This window comes from Protopterus annectens, chromosome 3.part0 (assembly GCF_019279795.1).
Source record: "Protopterus annectens isolate FY-2018-M chromosome 3.part0, PAN1.0, whole genome shotgun sequence".
In the NCBI taxonomy this organism is placed as follows: Eukaryota; Metazoa; Chordata; order Ceratodontiformes; family Protopteridae; genus Protopterus; species Protopterus annectens.
In genome coordinates, this window is record NC_056731.1 from 1,118,446,716 (window position 1) to 1,118,462,462 (window position 15,747).

Below are 15,747 nucleotides of genomic sequence, written 5' to 3' on the forward strand. Positions count from 1 at the left end.
TGCTTAGGCCCAGACCACAAAGTCCCTCGCTGTCAGTTTTGTGCCTTGTTCAACCCCCGAACTATTTGTCATCAGGCTATCTTTGCAGCATATTATTTTGGTACTCTGTATCCGTACTCCGAAATGGCTTCATTAAGCCATCCGATTACCGATCTTCCGAAAAAAACGTAAGGATAAAGACAGAGACAGACCGCATAGGTCCCAAACTGCCGACGATGCTTCCGTTAAGCTAGTCGCCAGTCCGCCGGTACTCAGTGAGGCGCTTTCGCAGCCCCTGATACCCGCTACTTCAGATTCGCAGGCCTCTACTGAGACCCATTTGAAGTCCAGTATGCCGCGAGATGCTTCTTCGACTATGGAACCTGCGGCTGTCTCTACCTTGGATGGGTCCTGAGCTGCTGTGCAGGCACCGGCTTCTGAGGGTGTATTCAGGCCTACAGACTTGCATTTTAAACCAACGCCATCTTCTTCATCCAGGCCTAAAACTCGCACCATGCCTAGAAAACCGATGTCCAAACCGCATTCTCAGGCCCATATGCCTAAAAAACAAATGCTTAGAATGGCTGAAGACCTTATTACCTTACGGCCTTCCCCCTCTTAGAGACCTAGAACTGATTTTCCTTTTGATTCTTCTGATCAGGAATCTGATATTTCTGTTCCTTCTGATTACCAGGATTTGCCCTTATCTACCTATGAGGATTCTGATGCAGAGGATTCCATTCCCTCTGCTTCCCCTCCAGAAGATTTTTCTTTTGGTGAAACCTTGCACACTCTTAGGGAGCATTTCCACTGGGAAAGCCAGGATTACTCTGACTCCAAAAAGAGGCTTAGGGAATTCTTACTCCTTCCTCAACACAGGCCTTTAGCTATCCCTCCTATTCTGGACATTGTAGATGATGCTTTCTTGGAATCTAGCCTTTCCCCAGACACCTTACCTCCAGCTCCCAGAAAACCTGACAGGTATTACAGATTACCTGACTCTCACAAGTTCCTCTTCAAGAATCCTACTGCGGATCCAGAGACCATTTTCCAAGGACCAAAAGGCATTAAGGCTACTGCTGCCAAAAATCCTACCTCTTCTGATAGAGATTCTAGAGCCTTGGACAGATGGGGTAAGAAGGTATACACTTCTGCTACTTTGGCCATTAGGGCTTTAAATTGCCAGTTTCTTATGTTAATGTATCAGCAGCATATTATGGGACTGCTTAAACAGAAAATGATGTTGATCCTTGACTGTGCTGAACACATAGAATAACAAGATTTAATGCATTCTGCAGAACAAGTTGGTAAACATACTTTGCAATGTGGTTTTGACTCTTTAGAAGCATCTTGCAGGGCTGCTGTCACTGGGTCTGTACTTAGAAGGCATGGTTGGCTTAAGGAGCAAAACTTGCCAGATCATGTTAAAGCTAAATTACTGGATGCTCCCTTAAACCAAGACTGCCTGTTTGTCAACAAAGCAGATGAAGTCCTCAAAAGGATGGCGGAAAAAGCTAAATCTATGCAAACTGTTAAAGATTTCCTACAAGTACAGCCTCCCAGATTTAGTAGGCATTGGCCTTCAAAGAACTGGTCCTTTCCAGTCGATTCCAGGCCTTCTCAGTCCAAACCCAGGAACAGCAGACCACCTAGGTTACAGTCTCAGGTTACGCACAGGCCTAAGCAGTGGGGGGCTCCCACTTCCAAAGCAGGGAGTAGTAAGCCACCCTTTTTGCAACACGTAATATTTTTTCGACGTTTTGTCGATGATGTTTTTATTTTATGGAAGGGGGCAGTGGAGCAACTGGATTGATATGAATAGCTTAACTAGCTACCTTGGATTTACCTTTTATTACTCAGCGAATAAGATTGAGTTTCTGGATTTATACATTGAGAGATTACCTAATGGTCTAATCAATACAGGTATATTTAGGAAGACATGCTACAGCAACTCCCTATTAATGAGATCGAGTATGCATCCCTCTTTTGTTTTTAAAAATATCATTAAAGGTCAAGCAATCAGGGCCTCTAGGCTAAATCCAACTGAGGAAGGCTTTAATACTGAACTCAATAACTTGAAGGATAGATTAGTAGATAGAGGCTATGATATTGATGAAGTGAACAAAAGTTTAGAAGATATATATAATTTAAGATACACTATTGCCACACCATATTTTGGACCAAAAGAGGGTATGGATACTCTTGTCAAGGATATCAATACAGTACCTGTCGTGAAATTTATTACCACCTTTACATCTCACCACTATAATGTTAGGGACATTATCAGTAGGTTTTGGACCATATTTCAGATAGATGATGACATCAGAAATATTGTTGGTGACATTCCAAAATTTCAATATAAGAACAAGAAGAATCTTAAGAGGATGCTGTGCTACCCTAAAGAGACCAATAATGGCAAAGTCACAGGACACACCATGCCATGTGGTCAATGTAATTTTTGTTCTTAAATTGACACCAGCCTGTATTTCACACACCCTGAAACAGAACGAACCTTTAGGACCACTGTCAAAGCAAATTGTATGACATGTAATGTGGTTTATCTTGCTGTATGTCAAGTGTGTACTAGTTTCTATGTAGGTAAAACGAATCGTAAGTTTAGAGACAGAATAAGAGAACACATATACAACATTAGGAAAGGGTCACCCAACAATGCATTAGCCAAACATGTTGAGAACAATGATCAATCACATACCTTTCTTTTTAGAGTACTGGAGGTTATACCCACCAGTATGAGAGGTGGTGACATCAGAAGCCACACTGAAAGCAAGGAAAGTGATTGGATCATACGATTAAGGGCTGATTGTGGGTTAGGCCTCAATGAGAGAGCCTCTATTAAACCTAGGCTAAGGAAACGTAGGAACATTAAATAAAATGTACATGTATAAGTTACATACATATAGAATCCCTATACATGACTTTGGTGTGTGGTCCATGTTATATAGTGTGACAATTTAAGTTTCATATAGATTGGTCCTTTATATATATATATATATATATATATATATATATATATATATATATATATATATATATGCTATAATGCATATACATATACATGCACATTTTTTAAAGATATATATTTGTCTCTTTTATTTGGCACATCATTCCAGCATTTATATGTATTTTTAGGCCTTGTTGACATCATATTTTGTATGTTATATGTCTTATGAATAGACAAGTTGGTACACTGCTAATATTGTTTTTAACACTATAGAGTATGTTACCTTTATGTTTAGGGAATGAGCGAATCATACATATACACATATATTATGTATATGACATTCGCTTTTTATATCATCATTGTTTTTATATGTGTATTGAGCTATGTTTTATAGAGACCCATTTTTTATCATACCACATCTTTTATATATAATTTTCATAATTAATCAATTCTTTGTCACACAACTCATACATTTTTGCATATATACGGTTGGAAGTTTTTAGTAATGATGCCTTATGAATAGGCATCAGATTGAAATATATGTTTTTTCATTATACTTGTATTTTATGTATTTTGTATATTGGATTCATCAAATAGGGAGTATGTTCTGCTTTTTTAATGTTTCATATTTCCTTTTTTCTTGTTTTCTACATTTCCCTTTTAAATATGTAATGAGAGGCTAGCTGATGAATTTTTTAATTGTTTTATTGATGTTTCTATATATTTGGCAGCTGTGTTTCCTGTATTATTGAATAGATCTGATGAAGCTCTAGTTAGCGAAAGCGCTTATCTGACATAATAAAGTCCTTGTGCACATTATCAGCATTCGTGTTTTATGCGGATTACTTCCAAGGCTGGATATTCATAAACTGAACATTTTTTCTGGTGGACTTCTACATTCTGCTTCGCTCCTTGCCATTGGTTTTTTATATACTTTGCAATGTGGTTTTGACTCTTTAGAAGCATCTTGCAGGGCTGCTGTCACTGGTCTGTACTTAGAAGGCATGGTTGGCTTAAGGAGCAAAACTTGCCAGATCATGTTAAAGCTAAATTACTGGATGCTCCCTTAAACCAAGACTGCCTGTTTGTCAACAAAGCAGATGAAGTCCTCAAAAGGATGGCGGAAAAAGCTAAATCTATGCAAACTGTTAAAGATTTCCTACAAGTACAGCCTCCCAGATTTAGTAGGCATTGGCCTTCAAAGAACTGGTCTTTTCCAGTCGCTTCCAGGCCTTCTCAGTCCAAACCCAGGAACAGCAGACCACCTAGGTTACAGTCTCAGGTTACGCACAGGCCTAAGCAGTGGGGGGCTCCCACTTCCAAAGCAGGGAGTAGTAAGCCACCCCCCTACAGAAAAATGGCACAATGACTTAACCTTAACCTTTCCAAGCCCTGCTCAACTGCCTGCTCACTTAGAAGGAAAGCTCGCCCTGCGTGCAAAAAACTGGGAACTCATTACCCAGGACAAAAGGGGTTTGAATATAGTTTCCCAAGGATACAGATTCCACTTCCACACCCTACCAACCCCAAATGGTTGGCCAGACCTACCCCCAAATCAGTGGATGGAGGCCCAACAGCAGGTTCTCTCTCTTCTAAGTATCAGGGCTGTTCAACCTGTCCCAGCAGAACAAAGGGGACAAGGTTTTTATTCAAGACTTATACTGGTACCCAGAAAAGACAGCTCCTGACGTCCTATCCTGGACCCCTCTATTCTAAACACCTTTCTGGTAATCCCAAAATTCAAAATGCTAACACTTCCAACAGCTGCTTCCTATGCTAGGCAAAGATGCCTGGTTGGCAGCCTTGGACTTAAAGGAAGTTTAGCTGCATATTCCAGTAAGGGAATCTTGCAGGAAATATCTACACTTCAGGGCAGGCTCCATCCATCAGTTCTCTGCACTTCCCTTTGGCTTATCTACTGTACCCAGGGTATTCACAATGTGTCTAGCTCCAGCCATTGCATTTTGCAGGTAGAGAAATATTCAAATATACCTGTGCTTGGACGATTGTCTGATTCAGGCAGAAAGCCAGGACTTGCTATTAAAACATCTGGCATTCGTAAAGAAACGTCTAACCTCACTGGGGTACACCATAAACGAAAAGAAATCTCACCCAGTACCCTGCCAACCGATTGCATTCCTGGGAGCAAGCTTGAACACGACTTCCCACATGGCTTTCTTCACTACAGAGAAACAAGTTTATTTGACAAACAAACTTCAAACTATTGACGACACAGACCCAGCTATCTGCAAGGAAAATTCTGCATGCCCTGGGATTCATGGCCTCTTGCATTCTACTAATTCCATATGCAAGACTGCATATGAGGAAGCTACAGTGGTATCTAAAAAGCCTATGGTGTCAACATTCGCAGAACCTGGTGTCAATGATTCTTATCATTCCTTGTATAAAGACAGAGTTCCTTTGGTGGGCAGAGGCCTGCTACCACAACAAGGGGCTCCCTTTCACTCTACCCCTTGCCGTCCAAACCCTAACAACAGACGCATCAGACAATGGATGGGGGGCTCACATGGCAGGGCACTGCATTCAAGGCAAATGAAACCTGAGACAGATGCACCTGCATATCAACCAAAAAGAAATGTTAGCTGTACAGAATTCCCTGACAGCCTTCAAAGACCGCATTCTTCCAGGACAACTATTGGTAAAGACGGACAACACCACAGTTATGTGGTACATAAGCAGGGGGGGGGGACCCACTTGTACCCTCTCTGCAGACTAGCCATGGCTCTGTGGAACACAGCCTTGAGCTACCAAGTGCACCTACAAGCTCAATTCCTGCCAGACAAGCTAAATTCAGTGGCAGATGACCTAAGCAGAAGTCTCATGGACCCACACGAATGGAAACTGGAACCAAAAATATTCAACCTCTTGAGGAACAAATGGGGAACTCCAGAGGTAGACCTGTTTGCCTCCTCTCGGAACTACTAATTGGACAAATTCTGCACAAGGACTTCCCACAGTCAAACTTGGAAAGTGGATGCCCTGTTCTTTACCTAAGAAAGCCTCTCGGTTTATGCCTTTCCACCTCTGCCTCTCCTCTCGAAGGTTCTGCAAAAGATCAAACAGGACAAGCCAAGGACAATACTGATTGCACCAGACTGGCCACGCCAGCACTGGTACCCCCTCTTGTGCAGTATGACACTGCTGGAACCATGGCACCTGCCTCAAACCCCTTCCCTGCTGTCCCAGCAGGCGGGCCAGATTCTGCACCCTCAGCTTCAAACCCTGAACCTTGCAGCTTGGCTAATTCCTTGTGCTCTCCAATAGCATCCCTCAGTAATCAGGTGCTAGATGTCATTCTGGAGGCAAGGAGGCCTAGTACTAGAAAATCCTATGCTGAAAAGTGGAAAAGATACTGTTCCTGGAGCCAGACTCTGGGGATGGGCACAATGGTGCCCAGCTTATCTCATATTCTTCAGTACTTAACAGAAATGCTCCACAAGGGCCTATTTTGTCAATTAAAATTCATGCCTCTGCCATTTCGGCTCATTATAATACTGAGCCCACCCCTCTTCTCTCACCCCCTGCTAAAGCAATTCTTTAGAGGGGCCAAAAATGTAAGAGACTACTCCAGCCTGGGACCTTAACTTTATATTGGAAAATCTCACTTTCCATCCCTTTGAGCCAGCTGCAACTGCAGAGTTGAAATTCCTTTCTTGGAAAACAGCTTTCCTTCTAGCCATCACTTCAGCAGGAAGAGTGTCTGAATTACAGGCCCTCTTGGCAGTGGAGCCCTTCATTATCTTCCATGCAGACAGGGTTTCCCTCAGGACCAATCCTTCCTTTATGCCCAAGGTGGTGTCTAGTGTGGCCCTAAATCAGTCCATTCATTTGCCTACTTTTGTCCCCACTCCACAAAACAAAGGAGAATGAATTCTGCACTCTTTGGATGTGTACAGACAACTTAGATTTTATTTGGACAGGACTAAGCCTCTCAGAAAATCTGAACAGCTGCTAGTTAGCTTTGCTACAGGTGCAGAGGGGAAGGCCATTTCAAAGCAAACCATTTCTAAATGGATAGCCCATTGCATTCATTTCTGCTACAAGCACCATGGAAAACCTACCCCACAGGGGATAAGATCACATTCCACCAGGGCTGCAATCTCCTCTACAGCCTTTCTCAGAGGAGTCCCTACGAGGGACATCCTAGAAGCTGCTACCTGGAGTTCTATACATACCTTCACCAAGCATTACCACATGCCTATTTTTTTCTAAATCCAGAGCTGGGTTTGCCACTGCAGTCTTGCAGGGCTTAATAGCTGGCCCTAATGCTCTCTAACTTCCTCCTCCCTTCCTTAGCTTTGGGAATCAGCTCAAATGTGATGACTGCAACAGTGAAACACGAAGAACATAGTACAGTTGTGTGCACTTACCATAAATGTAGATGTTCGAGTGTATTCACTGTTGCAGTCCTGGTTACCCTCCCTCCAGCCCCCTGACTTCTCTTGGCTCTACCTTTCCTTCTTGTTTGGTGTATTTAAGTTTTCTGGTATATTTGCTTTTTGATGGAGGTGTACCATAACATATAATTGCTTCCCATTGTGGGGGCACCTGACATCTGGGGCAAGAAAAACTGATGTAATGGCATCGGCTGTATGTTTTATATCCCTGACGACCTGACTTCATGGAAGAAGAGACAGCATCTGACGCAGGAATCCAAGACTCTGGTATTCAAGCTGGCTGAGGGCCACCTGCAGGCAGATAATCCAAATGTGATGACTGCAACAGTGAATATACTTGAACATCTACATTTATGGTAAGTGTACACAACTGTACTTTTTACCAGACATCCCGATGATTCTGGGAACCATGAAGAAAAACACCCGACATCTGCTTCCTTATGACAGCTACTTGGGTCAGGACACAGCTGATCTGATGTCCAGCAAAGAAGCTTGGTCTCGCAGAAAGTACTCTCTCAGGGCCATAAGGGAAAGAGAAAAAAAAGTGCAAACCCTCTCTCTTCTTGCTGGCACTCAGATGGTGTACATCTGTCATCCAAATTAGGATAAATGGTGGCTAACTTGCCCTCTACAATGGCAGGGCAATGTATTTTCACACTCCGCACAGCATGTGGGAATCATGATGGTATCTCAAGAAGAACCATGCCCACTTTGTCCTCAAAACCCTCATCTAAAACTTTGGACTTCATCCAACGAAACAACTCCATTACCCTAAATTACTACCCCACCCCCCCACACACACCCAAAGCCCCACACAACAACCCCCCACACCTGCAGGATGTCAATTCATGATCGAGGTAAGATTTCTGTTGAAGAGGGCCAGTGAGGTGCTCTGCTTGACATGAATGGGAGCTTATACCAGAGTATGGGCAGTCTTTGGGAGATGAACCTGTCCCTCCAGCATGTTCTGTTGATTGTGGTAATGAGGTTGTGATCTGTGGAGCATGTGGCATGGGGGAATTGGGATTTCTTTAGGTGTAGCATTTCAAGTAGGGCTGGGTCGGACATGACCTTGCAAGTCAAGCAGATGTCACCTCTAAGTAGATGATAAGAGAATGAGAACAGCTGAATGTTTCTTGAGTGTGTCCGTGTAGGACATGTGTTTAAGGCCCAGGATCCTTTTTGAGAGATACTTTTGTGGCCTCTTCAGCTGTTGCAGGTGTCTGGTAAGGTGCATGCCAAACTGGGCATTATATTCAATGATTGGTCTAATGAGGGATGATGATCTCTTTCTTCCTGGATGTGAAACCTTTGGTTATAAGATGTGCCATGTTAAAAGGACTTTCTGACCACAGTGACAATGTGGTGGCCGAAGGTGAGGTTGCTGTCGACTTGGGTGCCTAGATATCTTAGGGCCCCTTCAGTGTTATCTACTCTGTTTCTCTCAAAATGCTCTTTACATCTTTAATCAAAGACTATGATTAAAAATGCCCCTAAACAAAATATATGATCATTTTATTTATGGTTTGTGAAATGCAAGCCACTGTGCTTAAACTTTATATGCAAAATCAAAGCTTTTCTCTAGTGATCTTAACTGTAAACAGATCATGTCCAAGTATGGTTAAAACAGAAACACAATTTTATCAATAATGACTCTACCTGCAAAACTATCACCTGATGAGGAAAGGGACTGTACATGAAAACAGACACCTTACTTTCTAAGGGAAAGAACAAAATGAAACAAAATAATGTATAATTCACCATATTATCAACTTAAAATGGTCTTACATTAGTGTTTGTTAATTCTTAGCTCTATCACCTCTTGCTGTATTTTTTCTCCTAATCAGATGAGTACAACATTGTAACACCAGATTTATTCCCCAACCATATTTTGTAATAATGTGGTGGTGGGGGGGGGGTGGGGGCACTCTAATGACACAACCAACTTCAGTACACTTCTTTATTCCTGAGTTGGCATATTTCCAACTGAGTAACAATTTTATGTATTACATTTTCACCTTTCCATACAACGAACATAGGACAGCTCCCTACAAAAACATACAAGACCTACCAGGGAACCACACTCATGAATTTGCAAATAAATCAGTCATAATAGAAAGGTGCTAACAAAAAAGAGCAATCAAATCTGACTGAATGTGACCATAATAACATCTCTAACATCGATGTATTACATGCATAACTTTAGTTGAAACTGCTTTTTTTGCTCCTTTGGATCACCTCAAAAAAATTAAACATTTAAAGGAATGACAACTTGAACAATTGAGGCAAAATAATTAAGAACAAAACTATTAATGAAGATGAAACTAATAAATCTGGGATGAATGATGGGTCTAAAACATAAGACAACTTAAAAAAGAGTAGAAGTGAATCCCCCCTGAAATGCCCCGAAGTGGCAGATATATCCACTCTACTCCACAAATGGTAGGCCACGCAGTCTTAAAAAAAAGTCATCACTACTTATGACAGCTACTTATTCTCTTTTGGCACATTCCATGGCTTTGTTCACCTGAAAATGGTACATAATCTGCATCCATCAGTTTCTCCAACTAAGTAGGAGAACTGCAGATAGACCGAAAAAAACATGGACCTTATTCATGAGTGAAGGTAGAGGGAATAAAGAGATAGGTCAACAAATGAGTGTAGTGGCACAGGTACTCCAGTGTTGTTGTAATTCTAGGGCTCATCACTGCACATCCTGGAGCTACAAAAAAACATACACAGGACAACCACACTTGAATGCTCTCAAGCCCCCATATAATTTACATCTGCAGACCCGTCTTTCTACTGGGAGTCACAGCCTTCTGATCACCAAAAAGTATTGGCGCAGATGAAATAAATTAAACCCTGCCATACATAATACTGCTCCGAAATATCATTCTTAGGTTTAAGCCCACTGGTGTAACTTCTACAGCTAACTCATTTACAGATATCTTATGCACTCTGCATGAAACAGTGCATCTTGGACAGCAAGCATTTCAAGAATAGCGTGAACTAATGGACATAGGCAGTAAGTACCGTGTTTACTGCTACGTTCACATTTTCAAACAAAAAAAAATTGTTGCATATGATCTTATTTCCATGAAACGATTATGACGGAAATCTAAAAATAAAGCCTATTAGCTTTCTCTCTCTCTTGTAATTTATGGACAATCAGTGACTCAAACATTACATCTACTATCTGCTACACAACACCTGGCTGAAGAGAGAAGGTAAATCCACCAAGGAAAAAAGGCAAGACAAATAATCCTTAGACCTGTAAGCGCAAATACAAATAGTGGAACTGAGTGCACTACTGCACCACTGGCAGATCGGGTCTGGGACACTTTCCTCTGCTGCCTTTATCAAGAGGGTACTAAAGCCATAAAGGCAACTCACCTCTACTCTGGAAAAGGACAAAGTTTCAGTTGTATTTTGCTTGCCTTTTTCTTTGCTGCCATCTTGTGAGATCGTGGCAGTATCTCTTGTATTTAGACTCAGAAACCGGTAGACAGATGGAAATTAATGTTCTGTCCAAATAAACTGCAGGATCCAGTAGCAATAAAGTCAGAAAATAACAGAAAGGGTATTGCTACTGCTGAACCCTGTATTTATTTGGACAGGTCAAAGAAAACTTAGATTGGGGGTGGTGGTGTTATGCAAGTGACATGGAATAAACCGATTATCTGCCACTATTTGCTCCTTGCAATGCATAGAGAATCGGCTTACTAACATTACTTGTATACACAGCTGATTTCTCCAAAAAGTTAAATGTGAACATCATGTAACTCCACAATGAACCGCAAGTTGATTAAGTAACTGAAAACGTTCAGGTACTTTTTTGACTTATTTTTGTAAAAGTGGAGCTGCAAGATGGCTGTAAAGTTAGATGCGCTTGTGGAAGGGACTGCTGTAACTGGATACAATTACTAGCTTCTCACAGCACGCTCGGATGTAAGCACAGAGGTTCTGTGAGAAGATACTCGGGGTTAATAAGGTAAAGAACCTTTGGTGTCAGCACTCTCAGTCCCTAGAGACCACTCTCCCACTGATCCCTTGCATAAGAGATGAATTTCTCTGGTGGGCAGAGGCCTGTGCCAGGAACAAGGGTCTTCCCTTCATCCTCCACCCTTCCAGCCAAACCATCACCACCAACGCCTCAGACATAGCTTGGGGCACTCACCTAGCAGGCAGGTGTACCCAAGGCCTTTGGAATGCCGAGCAACTTCACTTGCCTATCAGCCAGAAAGAAATGATAGCAGTGCAAAATGCTCTGATTTCCTTCCAACCCCATCTCAAGCCAGGGGTCCTCCTTATAAAAACAGACAACACCACAGTTATGTGGTACGTCAACAAGCAGGGGGGAACCCAGTCTTACACCCTGTGCAGGTTAGCCATGAGTCTCTGGCTTACAGCCACCTCCATGGGGCTACATTTAATTGCCCAATACTTACCAAGGATCAAAAACACACTGGCAGACCACCTAAGCAGAAACTTACTGGACCCCCATGAATGGCAGCTCCACAGAGAAATCTTTCTGCAAAAAAAAAAAAAAAAAACAGGAATGGGGACCCCAGAGGTGGACCTCTTTGCCTTGCACCTCAACCACCAGCTGCACAAGTTTTGTACCAGGGAGTATCACCTCCTAGCATGGAAGGTGGATGCCTTGACATTACCCTGGAGCTCCCTCTTTGTGTATGCATACCCTTCTCTGCCCCTTATTCCCAAGGTTCTGATCAAATTAAGAGAGGAGAGACCAAAGGCCATCCTCATCGCTCCGCATTGGCCCAGACAGCATTGGTACCCCTTACTATGCAGTCTGACGTTTCAACCCCCCCAGGCTGCTTTCCCCTAAGGTCAGACCTCTTGACCCAGGAGAAGGGGAAGGTACTGCACCCAGACCTACAGACTCTCAAACTTTCAGCATGGCTTATACACTAAAAACTAACAAGAAGTCACTGTTAAGCAAACAGGTCCTGGACATCATCACAGAAGCCAGAAGGACCAGCACAAGAAAATCTTATGCAGGAAAATGGAAAAGATTCTGCTGCTGGAAACAGTTGAAAGGGGCAAGTACCTCCCAGCCTTCCATCCCTCTTATCCTGGACTACTTAGCAGAGTTGCTAAATAGTGGCCTCTCCTTTTCATCTTTTAAAATCCATGCCTTGGCCATCTCTGCCCATTATGATTCAGACCCACCCCTCTTCTCTCATCCTTTGATTAAGCAATTCCTCAGAGGGGCTTCTATTATCAGGCCTCCCAGAAGACCTCCTACTCCACCCTGGGACCTGAATTATGTGTTAGAGAAACTAACCTCACCTCCTTTCGAACCTGCCACTTCAACGGAATTGAAATACCTCTCTTGGAAGGCTGCCTTACTGCTAGCTATCACCTCAGTCAGAAGGGTCTCAGAACTTCAAGCTCTCATGGCTGTCGAGCCCTTCATAATTTTCCATGCAGACAGAATCTCCCTGAGGACTAATCTCTCCTTTATGCCTAAGGTGGTATCTGATGTGACCCTTAGCCAGGCCATACACCTTCCCACCTTCTTTCCCAACGGTCAAAACAAGGAGGTAAGAATTCTACACTCACTAGATGCGCACAGACAACTCAGATACTATCTGGACTGCACTAAGCCATTCAGAAAAGCTTACCAACTTCTTGTAAGCTTTGCCCAAGGGGCAGAGGTGGAAGCCCATCTCCAAACAAATCATTTCCAAATGGATTTCACATTATATCCATTTTTTCTACAGACTACATGGGAAACCCATCCCTAAGTCGATCCGTACCCACTCCACTAGGGTGACCTCCACTTCCACTGTCTTTCTCAGGGGAGTACCTCTCAGGGACATCTTGGAAGCGGCCACCTGGACTTCTGTCCATACCATACCTTTACAAAGCATTACCAACTACCTTTCTTTTCGAAGTATAGGACACGGTTTGCCTCTGTAGTTCTGCAGGGCTTCTTGACCAATACCTAGGACTCTATCTATTCTTCCACCCTTTACCTCAGCTTTGGGAATCCTCCCACAAGTGATGACTGCAACAGTGAAACACGAAGAACATAGTACAGTTGTGTACACTTACCATAAATGTAGATGTTTGAGTGTATTCACTGTTGCAGTCATGGTTTCCCTCCTTCCATCCCCCATTTAACATCTCCCCCTTGAGGGACACATGCTTCCCAAGGTGGCTCTTCGCCACCAGGACCACTCTGTCTTTTTCCTTGTGCTTCTGATGGGTTAGGGCAAGAAAAACTGATGTAATGATGTCTGCTGCCTTGCTTTGTAGTACTGACGACCTGACATCATACTACAGGCAACAGCAGCCGGCACACAAAAACATTGACTCTGGTATTCGGGCCGGCTGAAGGCTACCACAGCAGGGATAACCCACAAGTGATGACTGCCACAGTGTATACACTCAAGCATCTACATTTATGGTAAGTGTACACAACTGTACTTTTCAGTTACATGTCTTCTTCATCCCTATAGCTTCTTACTTTTAAATCTTTGAGGACATACCCCACTAGCTGTAGAAGTGCCTGCTTAGGCCATTTTATTTTGTCCTTGAAATGTACATGCCCACATATGAAGGCAAAGCAGTCCAGTGCCCTTTCAGTTGTATTGACATATATGCTTCAGGTGCAGGTAGAGGAGTTAGATGTAGAAAATGAAAGAAACAAAAAAGTTGTGACTGTCTGGATTACGGCTATGCCATAGCCTGCTCTTACTTCATTAATGAAGAATGAATAGGCATTCTACTGGAGGCTAGATGGTTGGCAGACATGAGGGAGCAGGGAAAAAGTGCATAATAAAAAAAAAGAAAAATGTCAAAAAGCAAGTGTCAGTCAAATATCTGCATACTGACCAAGGCATTAATGTTCACCGTCCATTATAGATATCAGTGGTTCAGAGAATGTCTTGTTGTTTTTTATTGATCCAAAGCAAGAAGAAAAGAGTTCCAAATCCGTACTTCAAGGCCCCATCCTAACAGCTGTGTGGATGATCATGTTATTTTATTGCAGCCAGGTTCAGAGAATCTCATTTTGTTTGAGTACATACACTGAATTCCATGTAGTGACTTCTCTCAATTTGACGCATGCGGTTTATGGCTCTATAGGTTAGTTTAGAGTGTTTGGGGTGTTCAGGAGACAAAGTGGTGTGTTTCTCATGTTCTTCAGTTGCATTTAATTTTTACTTTGTTGTAGCAAAATGTTGCAAAAGGCAAGTATGAGTAATTTGTTTTTGGTTATCTTTGCCTTTTCTTCACAACTGCACAGTTGTGTAAGCATAGATTTGGTATATTTACCTAAGGAGGAAGATTACTCTTACTGGTAGATATAAGAAAAACTTTTATCATTTTTAGATGATGATTGATTTTTCATTACACTATGATGTTGATTTGTGTGTTTTGTTGCTAATGGTTTCAGTAGTTTGTCTTTTTGGCTTTTCCCGGTTAGGGGTTGCCACAGCAGAACTTTGGTCTGCTAATGATTGGCAGTAGCTTTTTTATGGTGCTGAGTTGCCAGCCCGACGCCCAACCTTCAGCAAAGGCACGCCCATTCACGCATGTCTTTCGGAGGCCACTTGACCGTGGGGAGGACATGCAGACTCCACACAGAAGGCAGTCCAGCCATGAATCAAACAGGAGAACCTCTTGCTGTGAGGCAACAACGCTACCATTGTACCACTGCGGCTACTAATGGTTTCAGTAGTATGGCTTTCATTTAATTAATATGAATCTTCAAGTATCTCATTTGATAAAAGACATAGTACAAGCAAAAATAGTGTGCATTTTATGAAGAATCAAATGTATGTCAACATTTGGTGACTTCAATCGTGTGATTGCCAGAAAACCACAAATTTTATGAGGAGCAGACCCAAAATATGAAACAAAAAATCTGGACAGTAGAGAAACATGGGAAGACCATTGTGGAGCAAGTTAGTTTTTTCTGTATTGTTGCAACATTGACTGTATTAGTCTGCTTCATTGGGAGTCCAACAGCTGTACATTTAGTAATGAATTAGTAAGAGAAGCAGACGGAGTTCATTCAACCCTCTCTGTTGTTAAGGGTATTGTTTTGCTGCACTGTACTTGAATTGATATATCCTTTTTGGAATTCTTTTCTCTTGATAAATTTTCTTTTAAGAATTTCCAGAATAGTATAGAGGGACGCAATTGGCACTTGGACTGATAAGTGTATTTCATAATGTGTGTTTATGCTTATGGAATTGCTTTTCTCTTGATTTTTTTTTTTTTAAGAAATGGTTGTCTGCCATAGAGGAACATTCTGCCTATAGCACTCAATACTGCTACCAAGACCAGATTAGTGAAGACGAAGATGACGTAATTCCTGAAAGTGATTTAAAGGATTCGTTGAAGGTAAGA

General features: G+C 42.2%; 1 protein-coding gene across 1 annotated transcript in view; it reads left to right on the forward strand.

The window, feature by feature from the left end:
* Nucleotides 1-15,747, forward strand: part of OSBPL1A (oxysterol binding protein like 1A) — a gene marked incomplete in the record, with an annotated part of 2,690,541 nt that overhangs the window by 1,287,204 nt on the left and 1,387,590 nt on the right. The window contains 1 exon segment of the mRNA XM_044065352.1: nucleotides 15,622-15,741. Within this exon segment, the coding sequence (XP_043921287.1) occupies nucleotides 15,622-15,741 (120 nt within the window).